The sequence below is a fragment of the Spermophilus citellus genome, assembly GCF_964194105.1.
Source record: "Spermophilus citellus genome assembly, chromosome: 6".
NCBI lineage: Eukaryota > Metazoa > Chordata > Mammalia > Rodentia > Sciuridae > Spermophilus > Spermophilus citellus.
This window is the reverse complement of record NC_138187.1, coordinates 79618811-79635316: the sequence shown is the minus strand read 5'-3', so window position 1 is coordinate 79635316 and position 16506 is coordinate 79618811. Positions and strand designations below refer to the sequence as shown.

Genomic DNA, 16506 nt, shown 5'->3' with positions numbered 1-16506 from the left:
TCTTGTTTTGTGATCCATTCAACTAGCCTGTGTCTCTTAATTGGTGAGTTTAAGCCATTAACATTTAGGGTTATTATTGAGATATGGTTTGTTCCTCCAGCCATATTTGTTTATTAATGTTACTAAACCTGATTTGTTTTCCTCTTTGATTACTTTCCCCCCTTTACTGTCCTACCTCCCACTGTTGGTTTTCAATGTTATTTTCCATTTCCTCTTCCTGTAATGTTTTGCCAAGGATTTTTTGAAGAGATGGTTTTCTAGCTGCGAATTCTTTTAACTTTTGTTTATCGTGGAAGGTTTTAATTTCATCTTCCATCCTGAAGCTTAATTTCGCCGGATACACGATTCTTGGTTGGAACCCATTTTCTTTCAGTGTTTGAAATATGTTATTCCAGGATCTTCTAGCTTTCAGAGTCTGTGTTGAGAGATCAGCTGTTATCCTGATTGGTTTACCCCTAAATGTAATCTGCTTCCTTTCTCTTGTAGCTTTTAAAATTCTCTCCTTATTCTGTATGTTGGACATCTTCATTATAATGTGTCTAGGTGTGGATCTCTTATGATTTTGCACATTCGGCGTCCTGTAGGCTTCTGGGATTTGGGATTCTGTTTCATTCTTCAGGTCTGGGAAGTTTTCTCGTATTATTTCATTGAATAGATTGTTTATTCCTTTGGTTTGGAGCTCTGTGCCTTCCTGTATCCCAGTGACTCTTAAGTTTGGTCTTTTAAGTTATCCCATATTTCTTGGATGTTCTGCTCATGGTTTCTTAGCAGACTTGCTGAGCTGTCTATGTTCTTTTCAAGTTGAAATACTTTGTCTTCATTGTCTGATGTTCTATCTTCTAAGTGATCTACTCTGCTGGTAGTATTGTCAATTGAGGTTTTAAGTTGGTTTATTGCTTCCTGCATTTCTAGGATTTCTATTTGTTTGTTTTTTATTACCTCTATCTCCCTGTGAAATTGATCTTTTACTTCCTGTATTTGTTTATGTAGTTCCTTGTCAATGTGATCTTTCATTGTCTGATTTTGCTGTCTCATGTCTTCCTTGAGACTCCAGATCATCTGAAGCATGTATATCCTGAACTCTTTATCTGACATTCCATCTGTTGCAGCTATTACCTCTTCTGAAGTTGAGTTGACCTGCATTGCTTGTGGTCCTTTCTTTCCTTGTCTTTTCATACTGCTTGCGTTTCTTTCTGCTTGGTGAAACTGTTGTGTTTTTGAAATTTTCCCCCTATTTATTTATATTGTTCTTGTATAGTTGGGAGATCTCCCTTGCAGGGCGGGTAGTGGGTGTGCTCCTCCTCTAATTAGGGTGATCTATCTACCACGCTGGTTGGTCGCAGGTCTGCCCACCCTGCGGGCGCGGGTGTCAACTCTGCTCTGCCCCCACTCCAATTGTGGTGACGTAACTACCACGCCCTCGGGTCGTTGGTCCTGATCCGGATGTGGGCAGCAGCTCTGCTCTGCCCCTACTCCAATTGGTGTGACGTGTCTACCACGCTGGTCGGCCTCTAAGCCTGTTCCGCCAGTGGGTCGCGCAGTTCTGCCTACCTTGCGGGCTCGGGCGGCAGTTCTGCTCAGCTCCCACTCCCAGTGGGGGTACCTGACTGCCTCTCCAACGGGTCGCTGGGCCTTTTCCGGACACGGGCGGCAGCTCTGCTCCACCCCCACTCCAACCAGTGTGACGTGACTGCCTCGGTGCTACTTGTCCACCACACTGGCAGGCTGCCGGGCCTGTCCTGCCAGTGGGTCGCAGGTCTGCCTACCTTGCAGGCTCAGACGGCGGCTCTGCACAGCCCCCACTCCAAATGGGGTGATTTGGCTACTGCGCCGTCGGGTCACTGGTCCTGTTCCAGGCGAGGGCGGCTACTCTCCTCGGCCCCAGCTGCAGTTGGGGTGTCGTGATACCACGCCGGCGGGTCACTTGGCTGGCTCTGGGTGCAGGCGGCAGCTCCACTCTGCCCCCCAGGCCCCCACAGCACCCAGCAGGACCCGGACCGAGAAGCAGTCCCCGCAGGTTCCCCAACCCTGGGCCAAAGCAGCTTCAGGAGCCAGAACCCGGCCTCTCCGATCCCGGCCACGCTCCGCTAGGAGCAGGCTCCACAGAGCGACCCCCGCGGGTTCCCCAGCCCCAGGCCAAAGCAGCCCTGGGAGCCCGAGCCCGGCCACTCCAAACTCTCCCAGCTCGGTGCATGCTCCGCTAGGAGCAGGCCCAAAGACTCAGTCCCCGTGGGCTCCCCAGCCCCAGGCCAAAACCGTTCCGGGAGTCAGAGCCCAGCCGCCCCTCAGTGCACGTTCCACTTGGAGCTGGCATCGGCACGCAGTCCCCGCAGGTTCCCCAGCCCTGGGCCAAAGCAGCCCGGGGAACCAGAATCCGGCCACTCAAAGCCCGGCACACGCCTTGCCAGGAGCGAGCCCCGAGGAGTATTCTCCTCAGGTTTTCCAGCCCCGAGCCTGAGTGATCTGTCTGCGAGACGCAGGCAAATACCAGCCTGAAATCACCTGTTCCGTAGTTGAATGAGCTGAGATCAGTAGAAAACAGGGATGATTACATCAGCTCTCCAAGATGGCGGCTGCTGTCCTCCTCCGTGGTCCGACCGGTGTCGAGAACCGAACTGGACCGCTTCTCTCCTCTGTCTCAAAGCTGGAACTCAGCACTAAGCACGGCCATTGCACCGCTGGCAGGAGCCCCCAGAATCCGCATTGCTGTACTCCCGCTCTGGTACCTCGCCGCTACCCAGCGCGCGCCGCAGACTCCATTCGCGGGTTGGTCCGCCGACCAGGCTCTGCTACCCTCCGTGCGGAGAAATCGCCCGCGACCGAGCCCCCACAGCCGAACCCCGCGGGATGTAAATCCGTCCTCTAGATTCTGGAGCACCTCAATTTCACTGGAAATTCCCAACAAGATAGCCTTCAGCCGTTTCACCTCGTCTTTCTCCCGCACAGTGACGCGGCGCAGTGGGGTGATGCACTCCCATCGCCGCCATCTTCCCTTCCCCCATTACATAGTTCTTGACATATCATATTTCACACTTTGATTCAAGTGGGTTATGAAGGGAGAGAGAAGGGAAATTGCATGGAAATGGAAGGAGACCCTCATGGTTATACAAAATTACATACAAGAGGAAGTGAGGGGAAAGGGAAAAAAAATAAAAACAAGGGGGAGAAATGAATTACAGTAGATGGGGTAGAGAGAGAAGATGGGAGGGGAGGGGAGGGGAGGGGGGATAGTAGAGGATAGGAAAGGTAGCAGAATACAACAGTCACTAGTATGGCAATATGGCATACAAATTTGAATGGTGGCTAAAACTCTGGAGAGAAGAAAACAAGATGATGAAGAAGGCTGGTGAGTATCAATTTTGGAGGTATCACAAAGAATGGGGAGGTGGCAAGGGACCAATAAAAGAAGGCATTTACTGATGGACCAAAGTGACCTGGAGCAAGTGAGATTACGAGCCAAATGCTTCAAAATCTTACAGAAATGGAGATCCGCCTCACTGACCTGCACGGGAACTCGGGCCCAGGGTAAGCCTCAGTCCATCCCATTACTGGCTGACCACCAGAGCTCAGACTTGGCCCAGGACTGTCTCTGCCCACTGGCAGACACCCACAGTAGTCAGGCTCAGTCACTTGACCTGTGTGGGAGCTTGGGTCCAGGGTAGGCACCAGTCCATCCTGCCACTGGCAGACACACTCTGGAGCTCAGGCCTGACCCAGACTCACCTTGATGACTTGCACGGGAGCCAGGGCATAGAGTAAGTTTGGGTCTGCACCACCACCACCACCTGGGAGCCCAAGTCTAACCCACTTCGATTTTGAGACACTGTAGCCATCCCCATAACCTTCCCCATGCAGTAGCCTCTATTTTGAGACAACAGACAGAGCCTAGAAGCAGCTGCATCTAGGATCAGGCATCCCAAAGCCAGTATAAGGCCCATTCTTTTAGCCCCATCTAAGACACTGCATCCATCTTGGGGCACCTCTACTGCTATCTCGAATTATCTCCTGCTACTGCTGCCACCACCTATACTTGCAGTAGCATCCATCCTGGGACACTGGCAGGATCTGGAAACTCAATACCAAGATGAGGTAGAGATAATCTGCACAGATACTGCAAAGATTATAGGGTAAAAACTGTAATACCTCAGATCCACACTGTAAGAAAGGAAATCACATAGACAACATGGGAGGAAAAACAAGGAAATAAAAAGGGAGGAAAATTCTCCAAACCAAGTAAGATACTACAATCACAGAACCTATGGACAGCACAGTTGATGAAATGTCAGAGAAGGAGTTCAGAAGGTTCATAATTAAAATGATCTGTGAATTAAAGAATGACCTAAATGAGCAAATACAGGCATCCATTGATCATACCAACAAAGAGATAAGGTAGCAAAAGATTACTTCAAGAAAGATATAGAGATTCTGAAATGAAGGAAATAATAAATCAAATAAAAAAAACTCAATAGAAAGCATCACCAACAGACTAGATCACTTGCAAGGTCACCCCAGGGATGCAACATATGGAAATCAATAGTGTAATTCATTACATCAATAGACTCAAAGATAAGAACCATATGATCATCTCCCTAGATTCAGAAAAAGCATTTGACAAAATACAGCACCATTTTATGTTCAAAACACTAAAAAAACTAGGGATAACAGGAACATATCTCAACATTGTAAAAGCTCTCTGTGCTAAGCCACAGGCCAACATCATTCTAAATGGAGAAAAACTGAAAGCATTCCTTCTAAAAACTGGAATAAGACAAGGATGCCCTCTTTCATCACTCAATTTAACAGTTTTTGAAACACTGGCCAGAGCAATTAGACAAATGAAAGAAATTAAAGGATATGGATAGGTAAAGAAGGACTCAGATTAACATTATTTGCTGACAATATGATTCTATACCTAGAAGACCCAAAAATATTCTACCAGAAAACTTCTACAACTAGTAAATGTATTCAGCAAAGTAGCAGAATTCAAAATCAACACCCATAAATCAAAGGCATTTCTGATTATCAGTGACAAATTCTCTGAAAGGAAAACTACCCCATTCACAATAGCCTCAGAAAGAAAGAAAGAAAGAAAGAAAGAAAGAAAGAAAGAAAGAAAGAAAGAAAGAAAGAAAGAAAAACAAAACTACAACAACAACAACAAAAAACTTGGAAACAGTGAAAGAGGTGAAGGACCTCTACAATGAAAACTACAGAACACTAAAGAAAGAAATTAAAGAAGACCTTATAAGATGGAAAGATCTCCCATGTTCTTGGATAGGCAGAATTAATATTGTAAAAAAGACCATACTACCAAAAGCACTATACAGATTTAATGCAATTCCAATCAAAATCCCAATGACATTCCTCATAGAAATAGAAAAAGCAGTCATGAAATTCATCTGGAAAAATAAGAGACCCAGAATAGCTAAAGCAATCCTTAGCAGGAAGAGTGAAGCAGGTGGCATCACTATACCAGATCTTAAGCTATACTACAGAGCAACAGTATTAAAAACAGCAAGGTATTGGCACCAAAACAGACTGGCAGACCAATGATACAGAATAAAGGACACAGAGGCTAACCCACAAAATTACGATTATCTTTTATTAGACAAAGGTGCCAAGAACATGCACTGGAGAAAAGATAGCCTCTTCAACAAATGGTGCTGGGAAAACTGGAAATCCATATTCAACAAAATGAAATTAAACCTCTATCTCCCACTATGCACAAAACTTAACACAAAATGGATCAAGGACCTAGGAATTAAACCAGATACACTGCATCTATTAAAAGAAAAATTAGGCCAAAATCTCCATCATGTTGGATTAGGCCCCAACTTCCTTAATAAGACTCCTATAACACAAGAATTAATATCAAGAATCAATTAAATCAGATGGATTGAAACTAAAAAGCTTCTTCTCAGCAAAAGAAACAATCAGTGAGGTGAATAGAGAGCCTACAATTTAGGAACAAATTTTTACCACACACATGTCAGCTAGAGCACTAATCTCTAGGATATATAAAGCATTCAAAAACCTTGACACCAAAAGCAAGCAAGCAAACAAATAAACAAATAACCCAATCGATAAATGGGCTAAGAAACTGAACAGACACTATCAGAAGAATATATATAATCAATCAAAAAACATATGAAAAATGTCCATCATTGCTAGCAATTAGAGAAATGCAAATCAAACTACTCTAATATTTCATCTCACTCCAGTCAGAATGGCAGCTATTAAGAAATACAAACAACTATAAATGTTGGCGAGGATGTGGGGAAAAAAGGTACACTCATACATTGCTGGTGGGACTACAAATTGGTGCAGCCATTATGGAAAGCAGTATGGAGAATCTTTGGAAAACTGGGAATGGAACCACTATTCGACCCAGTTATCCCACTCCTTGGTCTCTACCTAAAGGACTTAAAAACAGCATACTACAGGGACATAGCCACGTCAAAGTTTATAGCAGCACAATTCACAATAGCTAAACTCTGGAACCAACCTGGATGCCCTTTGGTAGATGAATGGATAAAGAAAATATGGTATGGATACGCAATGGAATATTATTCAGCATTAAAAGAGAATAAAATCATGGCATTTGCAGGTAAATGGATGAAGTTAGAGAATATAATGCTAAGTGAAGTTAGCCAATCCCCCCAAAAACAATGCAGAATGTTTTCTCTGATTTAAGGCTGCTGATTCATAATGTCGTGGTGGTGAGGGTCATGGGAGGATTAGATAAACTCTAGGTAGGGCAAAGGGGAAAAGAGGAGGGAGGGGAAAAAAGGGGACATGGGTGTAGGAAAGATGGTGGAATGAGGTGGACATCATTATCCTAAGTACATGTAAGAAGACACGGATGGTATGACTCTACTTTGGGTACAAACAGAGATATGAAAAATTGTGCTCTATATGTGTAATATGAATTGTAATGCATTCTGTTGTTATATATACCAAATTAAAATTTTAAAAATGTAAAATGGGGGAAAATGACATTCAGAAATGTCACTACAGAAATGGCCCACACCTGTAATTCTGAGGACTTGGGAGGCTGAAGCAGGAGGATGGCAAGTTTGAGGTCAGCCTGAGCAATTTAGAGAGGCCCTAGCAAGTTAGTGAGACCGTGTCTCAAAATAAAAATGAAAAGGGCTGGGGATGTGGCTCAGTGGTTTAGCGCTTCTGAGTTCAATCCCTAGTACTAAAAGAAAAAAAAAAAAGGCCCAAAGTCACATTAATTGTTCCAGTCAAGTAAGAAAGAGTGTTATCCTATTTCCCTCTTCTGGATGCTTCTGCCTTAAAGGGTCAAGACTCCTGACCACAAGGGGAGTGAAAGGCAGGGCAAGCTGGAGGCCAAAGGGGGCCTGAGGAGGCAGGAATGAGCTGCGCAGGTCAACCAATACTCAGGGCTGGACTCACAAGGCGGCTAGAACCTGCAGATCCTGTTGTCATTTTTGAGTTCAAGTGATTATGGGACCTTATATTTCTTTTCAGTGATCACAGTGCCCTAAACTCTCAGCCAAAGTTAGAGGAAATTCTCTCTGGGTAAATTTTATTTTTTTTATAATTTTTTAAAAATATTTATTATTAGTTGTAGATGGACACAACACCTTTTTTTTTTGAGAATTTTTTAATATTTATTTATTTTTTTAGTTCTCGGCAGACACAACATCTTTGTTGGTATGTGGTGCTGAGGATCGAACCCAGGCCGCACGCATGCCAGCGCGCTACCACTTGAGCCACATCCCCAGCCCACAATGCCTTTATTTTTATGTGGTTCTGAGGATCTAACCTGGGTCCCACCTGTGCTAGGCGAGCGCTGTACCGCTGAGCCACAATCCCAGCCCTCTGGGTAAAATTTAAAGAAACAGTGAGGGGCAAAATAAAGGTACTTTTTAATTACATTTCAGGAGTCTTGTCTCCTTCAACATACTCATTTCAGAAATAAACCTTCCTGTTTTGGTTTTCCATGGTGTTGGGGATGGAATCCAGGGTCTTGTGCTCACATGCTAGACAAGCGCTCTCCACTGAGCATGCCACCAGACCCTAAAACCTCCTGTGAAAAGCCACTTCTGGGCCTGGGGGGGCGGTGAGCTCAGTGTTCAAGCAGTTGCCTAGCATGCCCAGGGCCTTGGATTTGTTCCCCAGCACTGAGAAAAAAAGAAAAGAAAAAAAAAGCCACCTCTCCTGGTCTCTAAATTATCTGAGCAACTGAAATTTAAGAGTGTTTATAATGAGAAGATAGAATGACACATTTCCTACCTGGGTCCTTTTTCTTTCCCAGCACTTTTGCTAGCAACAGTGTTTCTTCCAGAAGTGGGCTCTGTTCTCTCTTCTGTGGGAGATCCAAATCCAGTGCTAATACGAAAACTAATGATTTTTTTTTTTTAGTTATTTGGAAAATATCACAAACAATTATAATCATTCAGAAAATAACAATATGTTATATTTTCAAGGCATTTCACGGTTTATAAGGCCTTCCCCCTTTTGATTTGATTCTTTTTGCCATTAGGAAGCAGGGGCTACACATCATTCCCTCCACAGCTAAGGAAGCCAGACCTGCCCAGAGAACTGACTCATGTCATTCCACATACTGCAGGGTCAACAGCAGACAAAAGAGGAAGCCCAAATCTCCCAGCTCCTATTTCAGAGATCTTTGCTACAGCAATTTAAAAAGCAATTATGCAATTATATTACCGTAAGAAGAAGCAGAATCATGTTGCCAAAATCTAAAAAAAATTTCACTTCCAGATTAAGGGGAGAGTTATTTGAGTATAAATAAAACATCATTTTCTTACTTGGTCTTCTCTCTACTTCCTCTTCTTAAAGAAGATGAAGAAGAAATACTTCTTCCATAGCCAACATCTGATGATTTATCATCCATAGATGGAGGTGGAGAACTAAAATTTGACACATTTGAAATTATTTTTTTAAATTTTTATTTTATGTATTTTATTTGTATGTGGCACTGAGACTCAAACCCAGTGCCTCACATATGCCAGGCAAGCACTCTACCACTGAGCCACAATCCAAGCCCACATTTAAAATTATTTATTAATTAAAATAATTTGTCAATATTGTAAAAAGAACAGATTTCTTTCTGAAAGCCACATTTGGAGCAGACTTTTAACAGGAACATACTATTTTAAAAGCATAAAGGAGAGATTAAGACACAAAGAATATCACAAAGCATTTACACACTGGAACAGGAAATATTTATATAAAATGTATGACCTTAGTACTATATTAGCTATATAGATATATGTGATCATTTTAAAAAATGTTGAGCTTTGATTTTTTTAGTTCTATCATTTACTTCTTATTTCAAAGAAAAATGCTGGGTTGTTACACTCAAGTACACAGTTCTAGAGACTCATAAACAGAACTCATCTTGGTTGACTCCTATCTACCCTTTCTGCAGTTACTCTAGGAGTGAGAATCCTGACTTCAGAAATCCACTGGAAATTGAGGATAACATGGTGTCAAAGGAAAAGAGCAGAGAACAGTTTGCACTGGTAATGGAGGCTGGTTATTCTGTGTCTGGCTGGGAGTTTATGGACCCCTGTTTGTTTTTATGGTAGTGTTAGATATAGGAGAAGAGAAAGATGCTGTGCTGGTAATCTTCACATAGTCACATGCTGACAAACAAAAAAACAAAAAAACAAAAAATGTGTTTTCCTGCACCCCCTGCCCCCACCTAAAGACTCACTTATCAGAAGCTTTACTGTTGATCAAGAGTATAGCTCGTTGATCACTTGGTTCTTGAAAGCAGAGCTCCTTCAATGGCAAAAGTTTGGTGCCAGGATTTATCTGTAAGATAGTTCAAGAACTGAAAAGTATTCTCTGTATGAGTCAGGATTTTTTAAAATAAATTTTGATGCACTATATTCTTGACAGCTTGTTAAATTCATTTACATACACGTCATATCTATGTGTATGTGTATCTCCCTCCCCCCTTTCATATATTAACAATATGTTATATTTGCAAGGCATTTCATGTTTTATAAGGCCTTGAGGATAACATGGTGTTGAGAGAGAGAGAGAGAAAGAGAGAGAGAACTGGGAACTGACGCTGTGGGCATTCTTGCCTTTGGGTGGGGTACATCTCTCCAGTTCCTCACAACCTTTACTGTCTCAGCTATTTCTTCACAGTCCATCTATATGCCTCAGAGAGAATTTACTGTTGTAAAAGTAAGTGCTGAAACTGACTTTTAAAGTGCCACAAGGACATTTAAGCCTTAGACAGGCAATTTTTATCAGCCAGGTAGAGGAGGATGGTCTAGGATCAACCTCTGAGCTCTGAGATCTCTTTCCAGTTAACTGATGGTTAGATCCTGTTCTCATCCAAGATACTTTTCATGATCCTTTTAGAATAAGGCAAAGTGGTCTTTTTAAAGTAAGACAGATCCCATCCTTCTTCTGTCCCAGATCCTCGCCAGTTTCCCATTTCATTCAGATTAAAACCCAAGTTCTTCTGATGGTCTTTGGCAGCCCTTTATGACTCTGATTGAGTTGCTACTCTTCTCTCACCTTGTCCTGTCAAGGATGTTTACCCCTTGCGGCTTTTGCACTGGTTATGTGTGTCACAGGGTGTTAAAGGGTATGGTGGAAGTGCTGGAGGAGGAGCCAGAGTAAAGTTTTAGACTAGTTGTTTTTCATTATTCAATTTTTCTCACATTCTCTACTGCCATGGTTGAGACCTCCCTTGCAAATACAGCTCAGTTATCTTTTATGGTCCTGTCTTCTCTGCTTCTTTGAACCCAATTGGTCCAAGAAGGTTTCTGCTTCCAGCCTTGCTCAGTCCAGTTTTGAATTCCTGCACCTGCCCAGCAAAGCATATGGCTTTTGCTCTTTCGAGTTCTCCTAGGGCCTCAGGAAGTATATACGTGATGGAACTTTCTGAGATCTGCCACCACTAGCTCTCTCACTCCTCTGTGGTTTTCCTCCCTTTGTCATTTTTCCTCTTGCAGAGGCTCTACCTGACCTCAGGGACTTTAGGTAATGCTCAAATTTTTTGAAGTCTTTAAATCATATTGTTTTCTCAGTTTTGCGAAGTTCTAAAGTTTTCTCCATGCCTCTTATTGCCTTTGGTTTTTAAAATTAGTTAAAAAAAAAAAAAAGAAATTCCAACTTAAGCAGCCACATCAAAAAGTCCTCAAGATATTAGTTTTTCTTTCTGTTTTTCTCAATATAATGCTGAATTATACTATATATTGTTTTGAAATTCCATCATAAATACAATTAAGTAAAATAATATTGTTCTACATTTTAAAGCCTAGTACTAGAATTTGGTTAGTTTCAATCAGAGTCTAATTAATGAAATGAAAAACATATTTTTATTCACTAAGCACAAGAAGTAATAGAACCAAAATTTAAAATGACCCTTTTATAGCTTATCTGACACTTGAGACTGGCATTAGCAAGATGATTAAACTACAAATAATTAGATTCTGGTTAAAACTGTATAAAAATGTGAAATCTTATAGCCAAAGTTAAGGATAATGTGCTGATTTTCAAATTTCTACTTCTAAAAATATAAATTATATATAGTGCTCATAAAATGGCCATGTAATGGCATCATGATTAAAGGAAAAATTATTACTCTACATACTAAAACACAAGAAGTGCTGTCACTTACCCGACCATAATCATAGAATCCATCACTAATTATGTTATTTGACAACAAACAGCCAGTCTGGCTATATTTCAGAGAGAGATTATTGTTGAGCAATTTATTATAAGCTGCTTCACTGAATTTATTTTTTCGTCTCACTGATAGATTAATTTCTTCAAGGATATCTATAGCCCTGTCAATAAAAGCAAAAGACATTATTTGCTTTCTAGGAGAAATCCAACCTTGAGCTCTCTCACTTACATGCTTAAGGTTCTGAAGGAATTGAGATGCAAAGCTGAATGCCTCCCGATCCATCTAGATAACGTAATACTGACAAAATTATGAAGACAAATCAACCCTTTTGGAGAACATATATGCCAGAGAGTGACTCATATTCAAACGGTTGTGAAAACAAAACAAAACAAAACAAAAAAAACTATTGTGGTTTGGGTTAAGTGTCTTCCAGAAGCTCATGCGTTGAAGGCTTGGTTTCCAGTCTTTGGTGCTCTTGGAAGGTGGTAGAACCTTTCAGAGTGGATCTAGTAGGAGGAAGTTAGATCATGGGGGCATGCCTTTGCAGGGGATATTGGAACCCTAGTCCCATCCTCTGCCACTTACTTCCTGCTAGGATGCCACTAGCCCCAAAGCAACAAGGCCAACTGATCATGGACTGAAACCTCCAACACAGTGAACCCAAACAAACCTTTCCTCTTTGTAAGTTGATTCATCTCAGGTATTTGTTGCGGTAGTAGAAAGCTAGCTATCACAAACACTTTTAGGGGAAAAAAAAGAATCATTGTCTATTTAAAACAAAAGTAGTATTGGACCCCAACCTTTTCAGGTAACCAGACAGTATATACAAAAAATAAAAATGGTTAGGAATTAGTAGAGTAATTGTAAAACCCTGTTTGCTGCTATGCTAAGGGCAACTAAATTCATCTGCTGTTTGTAAGAAGAACAGATTAGGCCAGGTAGGTTAATCAGATAATTCTGGTAAAAAAAAAAAAATAATAACAAAAAAGGTTTGGATGGCTGGGGAAGAAAAACTGAGATGATATCATCACTTGCCTATTTTATTTTAGTCTTAAAATTGAGAGACAAATAAGATTGGGTTTGGCAACAGCAGAGGAAAGTGAAAGAGAAACATGTATCAAGATGGAGAAGTGAGAAAGGAAATAATGAAGCTGGCTGGGTAAAGGGCAGTGGGGCAGCTGATGGGGAGGGATGGGGAAGGACGCCTGCCTCTAGGCAGCGCTTCCCATCTTCAGCTCCTCCTCTGAGCTGGAGACTTGAGATGGCATCCACTTACCCGAGGCGGCATAACTCCACCGCCATTGGCTCCTCGCTGGCACAGACCATCACAGCCCAACTGGCATGCCTTCTCACCTCGTCATTCTTGGAATACAGGAGCTCCACCAGGGGTTCCAGTCCACCACAATTTCTTAACTAAAAGCAGAAACCAAAATTTAACACATTAAGAATATAAACATTCATGCTTAAAAACAAACAAACAAACAAAAAAACCCTCATTGTTTGATTGTTAAAGTGTTTTTTTTGTTTTGTTTTGTTTTGTTTTGCCGGGCCCTCTACCACTGAGCCACATCCCCAGCTCTATTTTGTATTATATTTAGAGACAGGGTCTCACAGAGTCGCTTAGTGCCTCACTGTGGCTGAGGCTGGCTTTGAACTCACAATCCTCTTGCCTCAGCCTCCTGAACGGCTGGGATTATAGGCGTAGGCCACCGTGCTCAGCGGTTAAAGGTTTTTATTATCTAAAAATGTGTCTCTATTTAGAGTTATTAAATTTAGGGGAAAATCAATTATAAACCTTTATAGACAGGAACCCATTTTCTATAAGAAGAGACCCCCACAGAGGGAACTCAGCATGATGGCATGTGGTAAGGGTGGGTGGGGAAGGAGTCTGTCTTCTCACTGCCTACACAAGAGATGCTCTGTGCTGAGATACTCTGCTCCTGAACACTGAATCTTCACTTGGTCCTATGGTAGTCTGAGTAACGCCCCCGCCCACACACACACAATGGTGTGCTTATTCCTTGGTACATGGAATAAAACTAAGGATTTTGAGATGGAGATTATCCTGGATTATCCAATGGGCCCAATATGAATACCAGGATCCTTCCAAGGAGGAGACAGGAGTGCCAAAGCAGTAAAAACTGTGATAGAAGCTGAGATTGCAGTGATATTCTGTGCAGATGGATGAGGGGAATAGATGAGCCAAACAATGCAAGTGACTCGAGGAGCTGGAAAGGGTAAGGAAATGGACTTTCCCCTAAAGCCTCCGGAAGGAAAACAGTCCTGTTAACAATTTGACTTGGGCTTATAAGACCCATTTTTGGATTTGTGACCTCCCAAAGTGTAAGATAATAGCTTTTTATTGCTTTAAGCTACTAAGTGTTGATAATTTGTTATAGCAGCAACAGGAAACTAATACAATCCCAAGGCCGGATTAGAAGCAATCAGTGTGGGCAAGCAGCACCCACATCACTGGACACAGTCACCAACTTAGCAGTGTGGCCAAAGCAATATTGAAGCAATTCTCTAGAAAAAGACCCACCATTGCTATCTGCACAGTGTCCTTTTATTTCTTTAAGAAGTAGAGAAGAAAAAGAACAAGAAAAGAATTTGAAGGAGCTACATTAATTACTTTAAATAAATTACTAATGTGTAAAATTGTTCTAATCAGGAATAATAAAAAAAAAAAAGATCTGACAGAGCTCTTGTCTCAGGTCTGAAATGTAATACTGGGACTGGGGATATAGCTCAGTTGGTAGAGTACTTGCCTTGCATGCACAAGGCCCTGGGTTCAATCCAGTATCACACAAAAAATAAATAAATTAAAAAAATGCAATACTGTATTATTGGAGCCGGGAGGACCAAAATAATATTCTATCAAATATTAGTACCAAAGACAATATCCAAAGTTGAGAGCCCTCGTGGACCATGTTCCACTTTCAGTCATTCTTGTCTCAAACTCAGACTCTGGCAAGACTTTCACATTAGCAAACATAACTTGGGCAGCTCAGAAAAGTTCTTTTAGCTCCCTATGCTTAGCAAGTCAAATTTCTGAACACCTTTGTTTCTGGGAAAAACACAAGATAGTTATCAAACTCCATGTGTTCCCTTGGTAAATACCTAATTCATTTATTAATTCCTCCATTCACTCATGCTCTCATTCACTAGTCTACAGTATGTACCAGGTATATGTTAATGACCCAGACACAGGGAAGAAAAAACCTCAGTTCCCTTCTTCAAAACCTTAAAGAGCCTATAGTCCTTCATGCAAGAACCATAAAGTGCAAAAGGGACAAAAAGGAAGTGACGTGTGGAGTGTAATGGAAGCACAGAGGATGATGAACTCAACTTTGAAGACTTAAAAAAAAAAAGATTCATGTAGGACAAGACAGTTGATCTGTATTTGTTTATTTATTTATTTTTGTGGTTCTGGGAATCCAACCCAGGGCCTCATGCATGCTAGGCAATCACTCTCCCACATAATTACATCCCCAGCCCCTGAGCTGCCTTTCAAAAGAGAAAGAGGAATCTATCAGATGGATGACAGAGAGACTAGCTTTCCATGCAGAGAAATCAAGGAGGTGTAAGTGAGAGAATGGCACATTCTGATAGAACAACAAACAGTGTGGTATTTCTGGGGTGTAGAGTTCCACCTGGGAAGAGCTGGAATTTGGGCTGAATAGGTAGGCAGGTGAGGATCATCCAGGGCCCTCGAATGTAACACTAAGCTCTTTAACCCTTACTATGTGGCAGTGGAAAGCCACGGGAGACTTGCAATGGTGTGATGAAGATCACATATTTGAAAGATTGGTCTGGAGGAGGTATGAGGAGCAAAAGCAGTAAAGAGCCTTCTGCAATCTTCCAGGAACTAGACGGACTGCTCTGCAAACTCATGCAGGAAAATGTGGTCATAACACTTGAGTTTATCACTGTGTTCCCAGTGCCTAGCAGAGTGCCTGGCACATAGTACTTGACAAATAAATATCTGGTGGATACCTGAATGGATGAGTAACAGGAATAAGGGAAGGAAATAGAATACATATCTAAGAAACAAAAGAAAAATGAGTAGGACAGCATGAGTATCAAACTTGGGCTCTGGATTTGGGTGTGCTCTCATGTCACTTTCTAACTCTGCTTTGCACATCTTATTTCTCTAAGCCTTCTCTTCCTCATCTGTAAATTGGATTGCAAACACGCCTATTTCACTGAGGCTTGAATGCTTAGCACAGAGCCTGGCACAGAGTAGGTGCTCGGTAAATGTTAACTTTCCTTATTTTTATTGGGTAAAAGGAACAAAGTCCTTGAGTGTTTGAATGAGTTCAATGGTAACACATTTCAAAAGGCAAAAATTGAGAGAAAAAGGATGTTTGTAAGTTTATATAAAATTTTAGTAAAGATATACTAGTATCACCGTAAGCACCAAGATTTTTATATGATCAGTCTTCAAAAAAAATTCTAAGTTTAAAGTTTATGATGTACAAAAGAAACACCAGAATATAATCTACATGTGTAATTTAAATAATCCTAATAAAAGGCAGTCTTGTTTGTCTACCATGGTGCATTTCAATGACCTTGAACCCTTGTGTGTATCTCCCAATGGCATCCACTCCCTAAATCTCCCCAGAGCAACCATTTTCTTGAATTTGGGATTAATTATTACCTTGCTTATCTTTATCATTTTAACTTATATATTTGGATGCCTAAACAACATAGAGCTTAGCTTTGCAAATTTCTGAATGCTGCATCAGAATCGTAAGTATTGTTTTCTACCACTTGTCTTTACTCAGCATTAGGTTGATGGAATTCATTCCTGCTGATGTCAAGCTGTGGTTCATTTCATTTTGACCTACATGAGAGTC

At 41.6% G+C, this 16506-nt stretch overlaps 1 protein-coding gene across 2 annotated transcripts in view; it reads right to left on the bottom strand.

The window, feature by feature from the left end:
* Positions 1–16506, bottom strand: part of ARMC3 (armadillo repeat containing 3) — a gene marked incomplete at its 5' end in the record, with an annotated part of 97184 nt that overhangs the window by 22586 nt on the left and 58092 nt on the right. The window contains 5 exons of one of the 2 annotated variants that reach the window (XM_081300284.1): positions 8263–8370; positions 8799–8900; positions 9710–9810; positions 11639–11807; positions 12924–13060. In XM_081300284.1, the coding sequence (XP_081156410.1) occupies positions 8263–8370; positions 8799–8900; positions 9710–9810; positions 11639–11807; positions 12924–13060 (617 nt within the window). The remainder of the gene's footprint in view (positions 1–8262; positions 8371–8798; positions 8901–9709; positions 9811–11638; positions 11808–12923; positions 13061–16506) is intronic. The other variant, XM_081300285.1, reaches the window with a different exon arrangement.